Source organism: Caenorhabditis elegans, chromosome X (genome assembly GCF_000002985.6).
Source record: "Caenorhabditis elegans chromosome X".
Taxonomy (NCBI): domain Eukaryota; kingdom Metazoa; phylum Nematoda; class Chromadorea; order Rhabditida; family Rhabditidae; genus Caenorhabditis; species Caenorhabditis elegans.
In genome coordinates, this window is record NC_003284.9 from 7,826,159 (window position 1) to 7,842,472 (window position 16,314).

At 33.5% G+C, this 16,314-nt stretch overlaps 2 protein-coding genes and 2 non-coding genes across 4 annotated transcripts; 1 reads left to right on the plus strand and 3 right to left on the minus strand.

Moving 5' to 3' along the window:
• Positions 1-926: 926 nt before the first annotated feature.
• On the minus strand, positions 927-8,059 carry sul-3 (Sulfatase N-terminal domain-containing protein). Its single transcript, NM_001373376.2, has 14 exons — positions 7,723-8,059; positions 6,452-6,538; positions 6,338-6,389; positions 6,073-6,283; positions 4,879-4,988; positions 3,886-3,987; positions 3,766-3,829; positions 3,493-3,590; positions 3,306-3,442; positions 2,229-2,296; positions 2,075-2,174; positions 1,933-2,018; positions 1,211-1,265; positions 927-1,165 (listed from the first exon to the last, which is right to left on the minus strand). The coding sequence occupies exons 1-14, from the start codon at positions 7,875-7,877 to the stop codon at positions 1,036-1,038; spliced, it is 1,455 nt and encodes a 484-aa protein (NP_001360719.1). The 5' UTR covers positions 7,878-8,059; the 3' UTR covers positions 927-1,035.
• Positions 8,060-12,723: 4,664 nt separating this feature from the next.
• nlp-101 (Neuropeptide-Like Protein) lies at positions 12,724-13,223 on the plus strand. The gene is made up of 2 exons (NM_076924.3): positions 12,724-12,897; positions 12,947-13,223. The coding sequence occupies exons 1-2, from the start codon at positions 12,779-12,781 to the stop codon at positions 13,041-13,043; spliced, it is 216 nt and encodes a 71-aa protein (NP_509325.1). The 5' UTR covers positions 12,724-12,778; the 3' UTR covers positions 13,044-13,223.
• A 1,401-nt stretch (positions 13,224-14,624) lies between these two features.
• 21ur-13297 lies at positions 14,625-14,645 on the minus strand. The gene has a single exon (NR_071584.1).
• A 1,422-nt stretch (positions 14,646-16,067) lies between these two features.
• C54D2.18 lies at positions 16,068-16,267 on the minus strand. The gene has a single exon (NR_071585.1). It is a non-coding gene; the product is annotated as an Unclassified non-coding RNA C54D2.18 (non-coding RNA).
• Between the last annotated feature and the right edge of the window lie 47 nt (positions 16,268-16,314).

Consider the following 16,314-nt stretch of genomic DNA (forward strand, 5'->3'; position numbering starts at 1 on the left):
TAAAAAGTCTGAATACGTTTGAGCTTCTAATTTCATTATAACTTCCTGATTTGGGTGTTCTGCAAACTAAATATTAAATAAAAGGCGAGGCTAATTTTCAGTTCATCAAACGTTTGAAATCAACTAAATACACTTGATAAAAGGTTGAAAAGATTAGGGAAAATTGTGTTTGTTTTCCAATAGCCCGTTATTACGTGAAAAGTCAAAAGAAAGAGTACAACTTAAGGAACAAATGTTTGCAGTAATCTAATTTTAGTACTCAAGCGGGTTTGTTAAACTTTTAGGTCATTTTCCATTCTAACTTCAAGGGATTCATAGCTTCAGTTTAATGTTTTGAAAAAAAATCTGATTTTGCACAGGAGTCATGTGGCATTGGTGTTTCATTGTCATAGGAAAATTAAACCCGGCAAAAGTGTTCCGAAATAAATATTAATCGAACGAGCAATCTGCAAAATGGGGAAAATTGTTATTTCCACTATTTGCAGTGTTTTGTTTTCAAATGCAAATCTGTAAAATTCTTCCAACGTCTGCAATACAACTATTAATTCTATGTGCATTGTATACTTTTTTGAGTTTTCCACCGCCGCTTTCGTCCAAGGTCATTTGTGACAATCTCCATTCCATTCTCTTCTATATTTCAGTTCGCAGCAGTTTCTTCAATGTCAATGCCACTTTTCATGTAGGCGGTGTATTATGTCGCTTTCCCAAAAGTAGTAACTGTGGTGACCTCTTCTTTGAGTTCAAATGGTGCGTTATGGCCACCTTTATTTTTATTCTGTTCGCCAATGCAGCGGTAATTGAACACTATCGGAGAGAAGTGAGAGATAAGGGTCAATCTGCAGTAAATCAGACACTTGGTCTCACACAGCAATATGAGGGGATTTATTGCAATTATTACGGACAGTTTGCAAGATAATATATGTGAAGAGTGACATTATCTTTTATTAATTCATTCAAAAATGGCATCGGTTCATTTGGAATATACCCATTAAAAAGTACCTTGAGTAAAGTGAGCATAATTATGAGATTCTGGCTTCAAATTTGTTCATCACACCAATAACTGGAATAGCTTCCATTAAACCGTTCTGGACTACCATTCAGGCTGAGTGGTTTACGAACATTTTTATGAAGAAACTTTTTCAGTTGGTCGAGTTTAGCAAGCAATCTGGAATAAACTTTAATTTTCGGAGGTTCTGAACTGGAAGAATACCTTCGCACAATTTTTGGATTGCTTCGTGCGATATCTTTGGATTCAGTTGGATCTGCTGAAAAAATCGGTTCGATGAAAATTTTTGGGTGAAGTGTTATAGAAAACTTTAGAATGGGACTCAAGTTAAGGCCTGGTAATTAATGTTACACAAATTCGTCTTATTATTTAGTTTAAAAGTTGTTGGAGATGCTTTAAATTTGAATGAGTTTTTCTAATACACAATGTCATAGTATTACATGTGAAAAGTTTGTTCAACATCCGGAAAACTAAGCATTACTCTCAGTTTTATTTAACTTGAATTATTCGATTTATTTAAGGTGTTTTGATATGACAAAAACGCTGATTTTTTATACATGTGTAGTACACGTTCCGTAATAATTAACACATACATAATTATTGTTTTTATAAAACAAATTTCATTTTTAAGTTTAAAAATGAGAGAGAGAGAGAGTTCCAGAGTCTAAAGGGCAATAAGGAACATTTTCGAATTATTGAAAATTGAAAGCATACATAGTCTGTATCACATACACAACAAAGGTACCCATTTTTATTACATTGCACATAGACCTTTTTACGTGCCGACAATATATTTTCAGACTTACACCCCTTTAAACTTGCTAATTTCATGCAAAATAAATTTTTGGTACACTATCAGCAATTTAAGAACTGCTCGAAGCTCGCCAATTTCAAAACATCAACATCACGTCAATAAGAAATCTTACTAGTGATTCTGAACAACCGCGTCCTATTTTTGTCCTTTGACATTTTTCGATCGACATTTCCAACGATCAGTTTATAATCTCCGTCGCTGTAAACAATAAAATAGTTCAGTCCGCTTCTCACCTGACATTTTCAGTCACTAACCGTATTGCAGAGCCGTGATTGTCAATGTTGTAAACAAATTGAAAACGCCTGAACTTTGGTCTACCCGTTTTTAAATACTCCCACTGATTGATACCGTCACCTGAAAAAAAGCATTGTAAAAAAATAAAATTTAATGTTGAGAAGGAAAATGTACCATATGAATCAATTTCTAAACCAGTGATAGATAATATTGTAGCGTGCCAATCCACAACATGAAACATCCTAAAAATTCCAAGTTTTACAGATTGCAGGGTCGTTTTTATTAATTTATGAACTTTGGCAGTTCATGACTTCTTTGACTTATGTTTTACCAAAAAATGAAATGACAAAAATGTGTGATATTTTTCTCAACAGTTTTGTTGCTGATTAGTTTTGACATCTTTAATCGGAACCAGGGCCCAAATAAGTAAACTGAAATAACTGGACCTAAGGTACCCATTTTTATTACATTGCACATAGACCTTTTTACGTGCCGACAATATATTTTCAGACTTACACCCCTTTAAACTTGCTAATTTCATGCAAAATAAATTTTTGCCTAATTGAGATCACATAGTTGTAATAGCTTCGGCCTATGTATAGGAGGGCATGATCAATCAAAAATTTCTGGAAGTTCGAGGATTTTACTGATGTTTAAGTTTTAAAATAGGCAATATGCAATATATAATAGGCAATAATAAGCAATTCGGTAACTATTGAATCTCATAATTTCGGTCAATTTAATATTTTGGCAATGCGATAAATCAACAGTTTGGGATTTCGGAAACTGTTCATTTTAAATTTTTGAACAAGCAATGACATTTTTAAAAGCTATGTTCGTGGATTTTTTTCTGTTTATCAAGAATTGCTACGGATTTTTAAACAACCTTCGAATTTTCAGTAATGCGACAGTTTCCAAATTTGTACACATCCAGATTTCGAGACTTTGAAATTTGCCGTTTTTGAAAAACTTAAACAATGAATAACCTGAAGATTCGAAAAAATTTTTACATGTCAAATTGAAAAAAAAGGAAATTGCCTAATTGCCACCCACAATAAGTTCTAGAGCAAAAACAAATACTACAAGTGAAATAAATAACATTTCGTTCATACTCTTACTTTTTAAATGACCTAATTGGTGATTCAATTATAAGCTTCTGAATATCAAATTCCATGATTACCATTACACACTCCCAAAGGCCAATTTGTTTTTTTTTTCACATCTTAATATTTAAATGATTTCCGAACTTACATATCCCTTGTTCCACCTTCTTCAATGTACATTGGTGAGTGCACAAACGTTGTCGTTTTTGTACCACCTTCCCAGATTGTATCTTTCTCACCACGAAGAGGAGCATTGGATGCTCCAAAATTCGCTGTTCCACCATTCTGAAAGTCATTAGTTCGCCGCATGGGATTTTTCGATTTTTGATGCTCACGTCACTAGTAAACACAATCACTGTGTTTTCATATAAATTAGAGGCTTTTAGGTATTCCACCAATCTTCCAATTGCAAAATCCATTGCTGTCAGCATCCCTAAAATAGGATTTGATTTTGACGCGCACAACCCGATTAATCCTGTTTTCATCCTTTGTGCTCGAAGGAAAGCACCAAAGAATTAAGTCAAAGGTCGCGTCATTTCTGCCCTTTCTTCAAGTATATTGAAGTACCATAGTTGGCCGAGGATTTTAATTTGATGAATAAATGTTACCACAATAAATGCGACGATAGCGATTTTTGACTCGTGTGCAATACTTGTCGAATGAGCGTGGGACCTCAAAATGAATGTTGCTTCTTTCCCCTGACCTATTGTTTTTGATTGCTGACTTACTTGAAGAGGCGGGTGTACTGCTTGATAGGAAAGAAACATAAAGAATGGTTTGGAATTGTTGTGGTTGTCCAGTACACTCATTGCTACATCAGTGAAAAGATCCTGAAACTATTGAACTGCTTGAAAAATTTAATTTTTCCCCTGTTTTTTCCCATCAATCATACCTTTTTTTATCTGAAGTAGGGATGCGGAGCAATCGAAAGTTTTTCAAAATTAAAAATTTTGGAAATTGCTGGTTTTTGACGTTTGCAGAAATCGGAATTTTCAATACGTTATCAAATCTATCAAAATCAAAATTAAAACGGCAACTTTTGCGCACCACTGTTGTAACTTCGTTTTTGCGAAACCACAAGACAAAATTGAATAATTAAGATATTTTGAGCTTTCTGAAAAACTTTAAGCAGTATTGAACTTTTTTTCCCTTACAAAGTTTAAATTTTATTTTTAAGAAAAAATACAATTTTGAACTTGTGAAAGTATTTTACATGCCAACATTTGGAAATCGAATAACATTTAGCATTTAACAAAAATCTAGTTTTGGTTTTTGTTTTCTAAGTGCAAACAACAGAAATTGCCTCTTTTCAACAAATTTGATCTCGAAAAAACCGAAAAATGCCTGGTTGTAACATGTATTTTGTCATAAAAACATAATTTTTGTTGAGCTTTTTGATGACGTAAAAACTTGTATATGTATTGACCAGATTTAGAATGACAAAATCTTGATAAAAATAAGTTACACTTCACCATATTCAGCAAACAGCAAAAACAAATTCAATTATTATGGCAATCACTTTTTGAAAAACAAACGTTCAAGAACTGTGGTGAGCTTTATGTTCTATATAAGCTAGTTGTTGTAATCAAAAAGGCTCAAAAAAAAATTGACAACACATTTGGTTCCTTTGCAACTTTTCAAGTTTCTCACTTGTTAAAACGCGTGTATCTAGTACAATATAATCGAAATATTATTTTTATATCTGAATTTTTTTAACTCACCGTTGAGTAAACCCCATTCTGTGAAAAATCTGGTACGCTTTTTCCGCTGCCAACTTCTTCAAATAAATCCAATCCCTTGACGACTCTTTTTAGTTCCCGATGGTATTGGTCTGCAATTCGATAAACTTGGTGCGAAAAATAGGCATTGTTCAACATGCTCTTCTGTGGATTCACCACGTTTTAGCTGCTTTTTGTTGTGTAAACTTCCTTTTCCCTAGAATTTGTTAACAAAGAATTGTTTATTGATGCTTCCTGGCGCACTATTACTACTTATCGGCGTATTTTTCTTCTTTTAGTTTTAATTGGAAATTTAGCAAACCAATTTTTTGAAAATCTTTCCATGTGACTAGACAGAAAAAGATGTTCCAAATGATAAGTCCTTCCCAGAAAATTCTTTTTCGAATTTTCAAAACTCCAGTTTTTGCACCTTAAAAACACTCCAGAAAATAATTATCGAAAACAATCTTTTGTCTAAAATGACATCAGGAACTTCCTTCCATTTGACTAAAACTTTTTAGAAAAGTTGCCTTCTTTTGTGCCTTTGTTTAAAAATGTACACATCAAAAACCAAACTGATCTTAGATTTTCTCGAATGAATTTTTGAAATTAAAAAAAAAACAACAAAATGAATCAGAAGAAAATACAAATTAGAAGTGCCTAAAATTGTTTATCTAACGCATATCAGCAGGTGGGAATTCTGATAATCTAAGAGCTGATTTAAATTTAAAAGAAAACTCATACATTTTTTGCCACATGCACTCACTGAATAAAATTTGTCTTAGATTTAGACTTGAACTTGGGGGTTGTGTGATAGGTGTATTTCACGATTGTTTCCATGGATAAATTTAAAGGTATATTTTTGTTTTTAGGCTATTGTTTTTAGGATATTGTAAATTCTTTGTTGAAATGTTCAGTGAGAATTCACCTTTTTATTTTTTTTAACTCGCTGGCATTTTATAATACATCTAGTACAAAAGAAGAATCGGAATTCGATACAACTCAGTTAAGTATATTTTTTTGGCAAGATTTAAGCGGCGTTAACTCTAGTATTTTCAAATTTGGACTTGTGCAAAAATTATTACTGCAGCTTTTAATACTTTTGCAGTTTCACGACCAATCAAAAAAGGCATTTTAGTTATTACTTGATTTCTTGTTTTCTACTCCAAATATGTTGTTATTCAAAGTGGTTAGTACCTGCTGAGTGATTGAAGTAACCCGTTTGTGGTCCATAAAACCCGTAAAAATAGTCAAAGCCTCTATTTGTTGGAAGAAACTCTTTCTTGCAATATCCCAAATGCCATTTTCCAACCAAATACGTTGAATAGTCCAATTGTCTCATGTTTTCCGACAGAAATGGAAACATTGTTGGCACACCGGCAGGCTCCATGTGCAAAAACACGCCATTCTGAAAATGGGTAGCCTGCGTGAAAACACGTTACTCATTCATCATGTTAAGTACCTGTGTGCCGACCCGAAATGGGTAGTAGCCCGTCATAAAAGCGCTTCGTGTTCTGAGAAAAAACAAAACAACAAGTAGAGTGTGTCTAAAGAAATTGATGTGAAGCAAACTCACGGTGTGCATAATTGGTTAACGTAGGAATTTGACAGAAGCGCCGTATTTTTGTGAAATGCCAAGTGCCGGAGGTTTGGTGTATGTAACCTTTAAATGCACTTTTAATGGAAAAACGCTGCATTTTTTTTTACTAGAAAAGCGGATGATTTTCCATATTTTCACAATTACAATTCCAGTCCCAAAATTCAAAAAAAAAGTAAAATGATTAATATGAGTTTCCAACAATCCGAATTTCAACAACTAATGATTATTGCTCAAATACCGGTTAGTTTGTAAAATTGATATAACAAATGAGTGTTGTCGTTACAAATCTCAGCATTATTTACACTTTTGGAAATGCATGAAGAAAATGTTAAATTTCGTTTTGTCTCCGACTATATTTTTTCGTTTTTTCTTTGCCGTTTGGAAGTTGGCTTTTCAACAATTCTGTTGTTTTATATATTCTGTTACCAAGTAAGATTGATTGAAAACTGTAAATATTGTAACAAGTCTGAAACAATAAAAAACAAGGCAACTTATGTAAGATCTAAAAACTACTATGCAATGTTTGAATAAATGATGCTTATGTAGTTGCCGTACTTAAAAAAAATTAAACACTAAAACAAAATTCCGTAACTTTTTTGCAGTGTTAGGATTATAAACGGTGGGTTTCTAACTCAAAAAATGCAGCTTAACCTCATATGTAAATTTAATTGTCAATTAAACTAGAAATCAATGGGTGATTGAATTTTGGGTCCGGCTACATAGGAAATGAAAGAAAGTTAATTTAATTGTTTTCAGTTTAAGTAAATTGTTTCCTGTGATGGTAATATAACCAAATATCAAAGTGAAACTTTTCATTTTTCTTTAAACCTTTTTAATATCATTAAAAAAGTGGCAATTGCCTAGTAACCTATTTTGAAGTTAATTTTTGATGTTTCTAACAAGATCCTTGTGGGGGCATTTTATCGCTAACACAATCAGTCACATTGTGCACATCGCGAGTCGAAATCGAATTGTGCACAACGCAAATGATTGTGATAGTATGCGCACCCGGTCCGAGTGAGCATTTCAGGAAGCTCACTATGGCAAGTTAATTGTAAACATATTTAGGACAAGAACCTGCAGTACGTCACTTACAGCATTTTGGAAATTTTGAAAACTTTGGCTTAAAAAGGTTGAAAATCTAAATATGTTTGGAGTGCTCATTGATATTATTTAATTATGTTGAACTGTTATGAAAATGTTTATGCAAAACTCCCACTGATAATGCTTCATTGTTAATAACTTACGTGCTATCCTTCCAATCCACATCGCTGAACCCAAGATCATCTGCCATTATAAACAAAACATTTGGCTTCTGCGTGGCGGTTTGTCCATCTACACCAGTGATCCCATGATTGTGTAAAAGTAATAACAAAAAAGTAGGGAGCGTCGTCCGCCGCATAGAAAATGGACACAAAACAGTGTAAGCCTCCCGCGCTTTGCCCGACGGGACTGTGACCGGGGGAGGGTAGGACAGTTTGGGAGGATGGGGTGAAGGGTGGGGGGAGAAGACGTGGGAGAAACAGTTCAAGTATTACCAGTATTCGAGAAATTGGGGGAAATAATAAGAAAACGAGAAAATGAAGATGAAAAAGAGAACTGAAGAATAGAAGATGATTAGTTTCCAATGGCAATTTGGTTATTTTAGGTGAGGCAAACGTTGGTAGTATCTTTGAACGGCACGAACTTTGCCGACCTTGATGTGAAAATATTTTGATTTCAAACGAAAAACGAAGATAGCAAAGGAAAAATTAAAAACAAATTACAATTAGTATCACTTTTAGAATCAACAGTATTAAGATGCTAGTTAGGATAAAAGATACTCGTCACAAAATGTCTTAAATTTGATCACACTCCGCAAGCTAACCCGACCTCAAATAAAGCGTTGGCGACATGAACTAGCAGGCACTTGTCAACTAAATGTTTCTCTCAATTTTTCAACAATTTCTGACAAGTGATGTCAATCTGAGTGAATCAACAAGCCAAGTGATTTTGCTTTATTTCATTGTTTAAAACTAAATGACCTTTCTATTAACTAAGGTAAGGTCAATAACGGCACTTGACTTTGAAGCGGATGGAAAAATGTTAAGCTTTCTTTTTTATGTTGCGAACAAAAAATGCATGTGATTTCGGAAAGCTTGTAAGACAGGGAAGCATATCCTTCCAAATTCATAAAAAGATTTATATAAATAACTTCAAGTGAGTACTTTCCGATTTTCATCAAATAAAAAGCGTGAAAAGCATCAACACCAAACTTTCGACAATAAAGTTTAGCATCTGAGTTCTATTTCGTAAATTTGCTTCGTGAAATTGTGTAGCAGCATATCTTGGCGTGGGAAGCTTATTCATAGTTTGATTGATGGATAATCTTGTCATTGCAAACAGTCTTCATATATATATATATATATAACAACAAAAAACATGAGAAAAAAAACCAAAACTGAGAAAAAAACGACAAAACTTTTTCGTCTACCTAATAATATAAAAAATTGGAAAATTTTTTGAGTCACAAAGTGGTGAAAACTGATCTTGCGTTATTTTTCTAGAAATATGAAGCACTCATGTGTAAACGTGTAAAATTAAATTTTTTTGACAGACGACTTTCAAAAAATTGATTACAGTTGTGCTTTCGCTGCTTTTTGACTCGAGAAAAAATTTTTCCTAATAGTTTTGAAAGGTTTTATCCTGGTATTTGGTATTTTTAGTTCCACAGAAATGGTTTTAATCATTTTCCCAAGTGCCGTAGATCACTTTTAACAAGTTTAGTAACAGTTTTTGAAGTAATACTGATAGTTCTTAACTTTCATTGTTTGCTCTAGCATAAAACTATTTCTATTTAAACTCAATAGATATGTACATCAAAAAATGTAGAAAATTGCATTACATTTCGTGATTTTACATAAATATCGTGTATCTCTACAAGTACAAGGAAGTTCATTTGCATATTATGTGAAACATTGAACCTGGCTACACCAAGCAAGCTCATTTCTTTTGACCTCTCGATTGTCCACTTCAATTAAATAAACTGAGTCATTTAATGAATTCCCCTTCAAGTGCAAACTATGCGTCTAGTCAGGAAATTAAACGAAAGTGGTTTCTTTTTGTCATTGTTCTAGTTGATTGAAAATTGAATTTTGACTGGTTTTTTGAAAGGTTAATTAATCATTTTTGGATACTAAACAATGGAAACAAATTTTCATGAAAAGTTCCAACTATTCATATTAATGTAGACTTTTGGGGAAAGCTCATTTTGATAAGCTTTTGATCACTCAGAAATAGTATCAATGAGTACGTTTTTGAATTTTGAATAATAATATTTTCAATCTAGCAAAAAAATTCACACTTATAAACATCTTTTGTAACCACTAGAACAAATTTTGTCTGGAAAACAATTTAAGACATTTTTTTTCACGGGAATGTGAATAATTCATACAGGGCGGATTTCAGACAATGCGTATTTTTCATGTATAGGCCCAAAATGTGCTGAAATGAACAGAGTTTGTAATGAAAATTTTCTATAACTTTAAAAATGTTTTTATGGCAGTTAAAAATTTTGTAAAAAATAACCAACTGTAAGCTAAAATCTCCAATTTTGGGTTTTTTCTGTACCACTGCGGTTTGATTTTATTTTAATTAATCACCCTTTACTGCATATACTTAAAATTTATCTTACTTTGTTTTGTTTATTAAGGACTATTTAAAACCGCTCTGTGATCAAAAATTAACAAAATTGGTCACCCATAGGCTTTATATGTACCTAAATCAATAAAATAAAGTAAGATAAACTACCAAAATATGAAACAAATGGCAATTATTTTTTTTAGCTAAAAGTAGGTCATTTTTTGAAGTTTTGAACCGCCATAAAACTGTTTTGAAAAAAAAAATCGTTTATGTGAGCTTAATGCAGGTGTTTTTGTTCCTCATTGAACAAGAAACCGTTTTACTGTCTACATCCCAGAGTTGATGTTTCATAAAAACAATTTCTACGCGTTGATTGAATTGTCAATGATATTTGATCACTACTTTGAATTTAAAATTTCAGGTAGCCACCTACAAACTCTAAAAAAATTTCTCAACACGCTTCAAAAATTCACAAATGCATTGACCTGTTTCTAAAACATCTGGCTGACATTTTTTCACAATTTTCGAAATAACTTTCAATCCTTGCAACGTTTTCCACAAACTTTGACATTTAACATAGTTTAGAATGTTTCTTAGGGTGTTGAAAAAAGCTCGAAATCTGATTGTTGCCCAGTCTGTTTTTTAAAAATCTGTCAAAATCAGTTGTACTGTCCTTTAAGTGGTCAACTTCACCTAGACACATCCCAATTTTGATTATGTTCAGCTATGTGTTTCACTATAAAACAATTTTTCCAATTGAATAGAGTAGGAAACATGCCACGTGTGCCCTGAGATATCTTATTTTTTAGTGGATACTGCGTAGGAAGTATTGTTGTAGCGTGAGCGTTCGTAGAATCATGGCTTCTTATTACTATGTTTTTGTGCAGATATTTGGTAGCAATTACTATTTTCTCAAACCTTGATTCGATTCTGTAATCCATCCAAAATGAACATGAAGCTCCTGAGAGTTGTTTTTCCGGTTTTCCAACTACTTTTTATAAAGCCTGTTCGCAATGTGACATCAGTAAAATGAAATAAGAATGTAACTTTTTTTAATAAAGAAAAAAATGTTGGATAGTCCAAACTCATACAAATTTAATTCATTCAAAATTATGTTAGTCAGGAGGGCTCTTAGAAGTGAGGAAAGGCGCGGGTGGAAGGCGTGTCATTGCTCATTCATTTCTGACTTTGTTTCTATTTTTAGCTGAACTCATTTATCGCAAAGAAACGTCAAATGATTTTTTTTTGCGAACTCTGACCTTCTTATTTATCCCATCAAAAATTCCTCATATAATTTTAGATTTCACTCTTGAAAGTCTATCTGTTAATTTTGAATTCCTAAATTTAAGAGCCATGAAACTTAATCCTTCCTTTTTTGGAAATTATCACTAGTTTCAGATGAGCCGGATCGCGTGACTCTACTCCACGTAGTACTATAATTTAGTATTCTACCTTTCACAAAAATTTATGGGATCCAATTTTTTTCTTCACAAGCTGTTACACAATGTGGTACTATGTAGAGTACATTACTAGTAATACACAAGTATTGCTAGGATAGACAACTTTGTTTTTCAGGACTTTATTTTGTTTTTCTTGTTTTACTTGCTTTTCAATTTTCAATAAATGAAGCGGAAAATGTTCGATCATCATTTGTTCTTGTTTTGCGGCAGTCAAGTTGACAGTTAAAGTCACAGAGCCCATGTTTTTGAGTCATTCTCGGAATCATCAAAAATTTCCTTCCAGTTACTACTTGAAAAAATTTTTTAAAAAAGTTGACTCTCTACTTTAACGAGCGACGAGGGTAATTCATCATATTTACTCATACCCTTATTATTTGAATCCACAGACTTCATCCATGATGTCCCACCCTTTCAAATTTCTATTGGCTATCATGAGAGTTATACTTACTTCCGCACAATGTTGTCTGTATAAATATTGTACATAGTTTGATAAACTTGTTAGACTTACGCCGAAGAGTGTTCCAAACTTACCCAAAAATTGTAATCTCTTAAAGTGTCAACTTGTTCCTTTAAATTCCTCCCACTGAGAACCTCAAACATGGGAAAACCTACCCATTGTTCACGTCACAAAATCAAAAAAAAATCTAAGGGGCGTGGCTAAGAAAAATACACCACTCCCCCACCATATAAGCTCCATTCCTCCTTTCAAGAAAACTGAACAAAGAGGTTTGTGTCATTGCAAGCGACGCGCTTCGAACTTGTGCCTCCTGCAAACACTATCCTTTGTTAGACGTCTGAGGGTGTTAAGATTAGTTGCAAATGCGATGAGTACACGTACTCTCATTTGAAAACATACTACTAGGTACTATCATTTTTTTAAATTCTGACCACATTCGAAAATCCGTTTCAAACAACCAATCCCCCAGATGCTGATTAGCTGATCCACCCTCTTTTTTTATTTTTTTATTTCCAAATTCTACACTCCAAAAATATAACTTTATTCATCAAAAATATTTCTGTCAAAACAAGTAGGCGTTAGTATCCATTCACTAGTAACCCAGTGACGCTGTGACACGCCTGCTGGCTTTACGAGTTCTCATCAACTCATTAATCTTCATTTTTCTTGCAAATGTTTTTCACTTCCCTGCATTCAAAGTTTAAACAAACATACTAATAACTGGTTCAGGTTCACGTCAACCACATCAAACCCTCGTGTGTAAAAATGCTTCGAATTGGACACTTCTTCCTTTTCGTCATCCTTACTGTTGCTGTGTTGTCAATTCCAACTAGTTATTCGAAGAGCAAAATGCTTAATAACATCTTCAAACAAATTCACAACAAGTAAGAGTTTCAAAGTCAATCCGTTATAGTAATTCAATATTCATTGCAGAAAAGCCGTCGGAGACGCCTTCCCATACGAGACCTACGGTTTTGGAGATGCTGGATACGGCTTGGGTGACGAGCAAAACTACTTCGTTATTGTCTGAACAAATTTTCGAATTTTAATACTTCAACACTCCCCATTATCACTACCTTCTGATCTCCACTCCTCAATTTTTCTTTCTAAAATGCCCACTTTTTCAATTACCTTAATATTATTAATTTCAATTATGATCTCTCATATAATTCGTTGTTCTCAGACAGAAGATAATAAACTTTTCACTGTTACGCAGTGGGCCGGTGATCATAAAGCAGAAACAAGCAAGAATGGAGTGTGAGTGGCAGTGTAATATGAATCGGAACAAGTGCGATTGACGGTGATCACCAATCTTGGAATGTTTCCAAGTGGTCGTTCAAAGTTAGGAATTCGTTATTATCGAATTTTTGTTTGTTGAGAAAATGAGTGGTTGGTAAATCAAAAACTGATGCTTTTCAGGTTTACTTATATGGATTGTATTTCAGCTCTCAAGTAGGCTTTAGAACGAAGCTTATGTCATTTTTAAGGAGAGTAAGTCACTAGGTACAGTGAATTAAGCGGCAGAGGATAATTTTAAACAAGAAAGAAGTTGAACAGAAAATCTGAATTTTTTTCAAACAGCTCCATCAAACGATTTTTCAGATTTTTTAAGCTTCAGCGTTTTTGAACACATACCTAAATCCACATTTGAAGCAATTTCAAGATAGTGAAGTTAGTAAGAGTTGTAAAAAATGTGCTGGAAAAGGTTTTATTTTGATGTCTAATTGTGAGAAGAAATAGTTTCCTGTGTCATTGTTCCAAGTAACAGATCATCTGTAAATGAGTAATTTCCCAAATGGCAACTGAACTGCATTGTTTTGAGTCTATTAGTCATTGGTAAAAGTTCATTTCCAGATTTAATAGTCTAGACTAAGCATCTTGGGAACCACATCACTTCACCAAAAAAGTTGCACTTTATCATGTTATGAATAAAACTAATAACAATGGCCCAGCCATTGTTATTAGTAAGTTTCTGAGGATCTGAAATATACAAAATGTTCCCTTTAATTCTTTGTTTTTATGATGGTTTTGGAATTAAACTTTCTGGTATTTTCTTAAGAAAATGACTGACGTGAAACCAAAATCATGAACTGTACAACACGTCAATTTTTCAAAATGATTTCATGTCAAATCTATAGTACGCCGTACTATTGATTAGATTCTGTGAAGTTTATATGTGATAAGTAAAAAAACTTCACTATTGAAATAATTGAAATTCGTAAAAATTTCAAACTGAAACTTCCCGCTTGAAACTACTTTCTTATTTCTATTTCTGAACCACTTCCTGAAACATTTCACATCTAGAATCAAGAAAACAAGGATAGGATTACTCATAGCGTGTCATTTTTTGCCAAGTGCATTTCCATCAAACCTGACAAACTTCCACGAATGTTTGTTCAGTTGAAAGGAATTCAGTACATCATTTGACACGGAGTACACCCATTCATTGCATCTGCGTGAAAGAAATATACATTGTTGACACGTGGACAATGATCGGAGAAAAAAGTACGCGCAGTGCGGAAAAGCATGATTTGCGGAAGACAATAGAAGCTTTTGCGCATCAGCCTTCAATTTGGGCAAAAAAACTTTTTTTAGTAGTCAGGAACTTGGTGGCCGAAATGCTCAACAAAGATCGTTGTCAAATTATTGTTAGAAATTATTGAAAAGGTGAGAAACGGAAAGAAACGACAACAATAGTAGAAATGCACAAAATTTTGATGCTGCTTTTTCAACGGATGCTGATCAGACAGAAATAATGAAAGCATAGAAACATCAAACTACAATTTGGTTCTGGGAGCAAATAGTAATGTTTAACGAAGTTTCGATAAAACCTGTTGTTTAAAGTAATGCTCATTGGAACTTCTTTTTTTTCATTGGAACTAATAGGAACGTGAAAGTTGATAAATAACTAAAAAAATAAACTAATTATTGATTACATTGATTACATTCTGATATTCGGTTAAAATAATTTTCAAAGTAACTACTTCAATACCATTGTATATATAGCACATAACGTTTTTAAGCAGAATTGGGCTACAAATTATGAAACTTTGGGAAATTTCCTGAAACTTAGTAGGACTACAACAATGATGTGCACACAATGGTTGATATAAACTTCTAGAATATTGTGATAGCATTGTTTCAGTTTAGAGAACAATTGGTACTTATGGGTTTCGTTCCACCAAAAATGTTTTAATTTTCTAAAATTTCATTTTTCACCTTCCAAATTAAAAGCATTCATTTCTTCAAATCGTTCCAAAAAGTTCACGTTTTTGTGTTTGATTGAAATTTAAAAAAAATTTTGGGGGGAACGGAACCCATAAGTACCGAATAATCTATCAGTTTCCTTTGATACGGCCCAGCAATAGCCTTTCGGCACCTTTGGCAATTTTAGCAATTGCCAAAATCGCCCATTGCCGAAAATTTGCAAAAACGGCAATTGCTGAAATCACCGAATGCCGGAAATGTCTGATTGTCGCTCACCCCTGCTTTCATATATCCATTGTGAAACTAGTCAATATTCAAAATTTTTGAAGTGATCATCCTATAAGACTTTAAAGTAGTCTAAATTTGGAAGGTAGCTTAACTTTTTTTGAAAACTCGAAGGAATAGTAGGCACATATTTGGGCACGAGAATCCATCCAGCTCTAAAGGTAAATACGCCCAAATATTAAATTAGCCTTTTTCACAAAATTGTTAGGTTTGTGTTAGAATAAACTGCGAATAAACACATTAACTTGCATTGCTCTCCCTTTTCAAAGTATTAGAAAGTTTTAACTAACTTTTTCTGACAAGTTTTGTTTAGTCGTCTAAGTTAGAACTGAGCAACTTTTTTAACTGAACTGAATTTCCAACAAGTATGAGAAAAATAATAGATTTTGTACTTTCGATCTATGTTTTCTTTGGCTCGGGCATGTTTTTTTTAAATATTTTTTAAGTGGCACTTATTACACTTCTTACAGTTTTCCGCATAAAGTTGAGATGATGAATAAAGTAAATAGTTGAAAGAATGAGTGAGGATCGCCTTTCACTGACAATAGATCGGATTGCAACCCGACAAAGTGTCTGCCGAACTTTTTTCGGCGTCTTACGGCACGCAGACGCTGCTTAATTATGTCAGTGACAATGGGCAAAAGCCGTGAAAAAGTGTCGGTATGTTTATGAGTGCTTGGCGGTAGCAACATCAACTTTGCCGCATCGTGCGGCATGCTCAAATGCAAATAATACATGCGTTTTGCGGTTTTTTTGGGCAAGTTACACACATATACACGTGTCCGTCGCAGGCGCTGTGCGGCAACGGT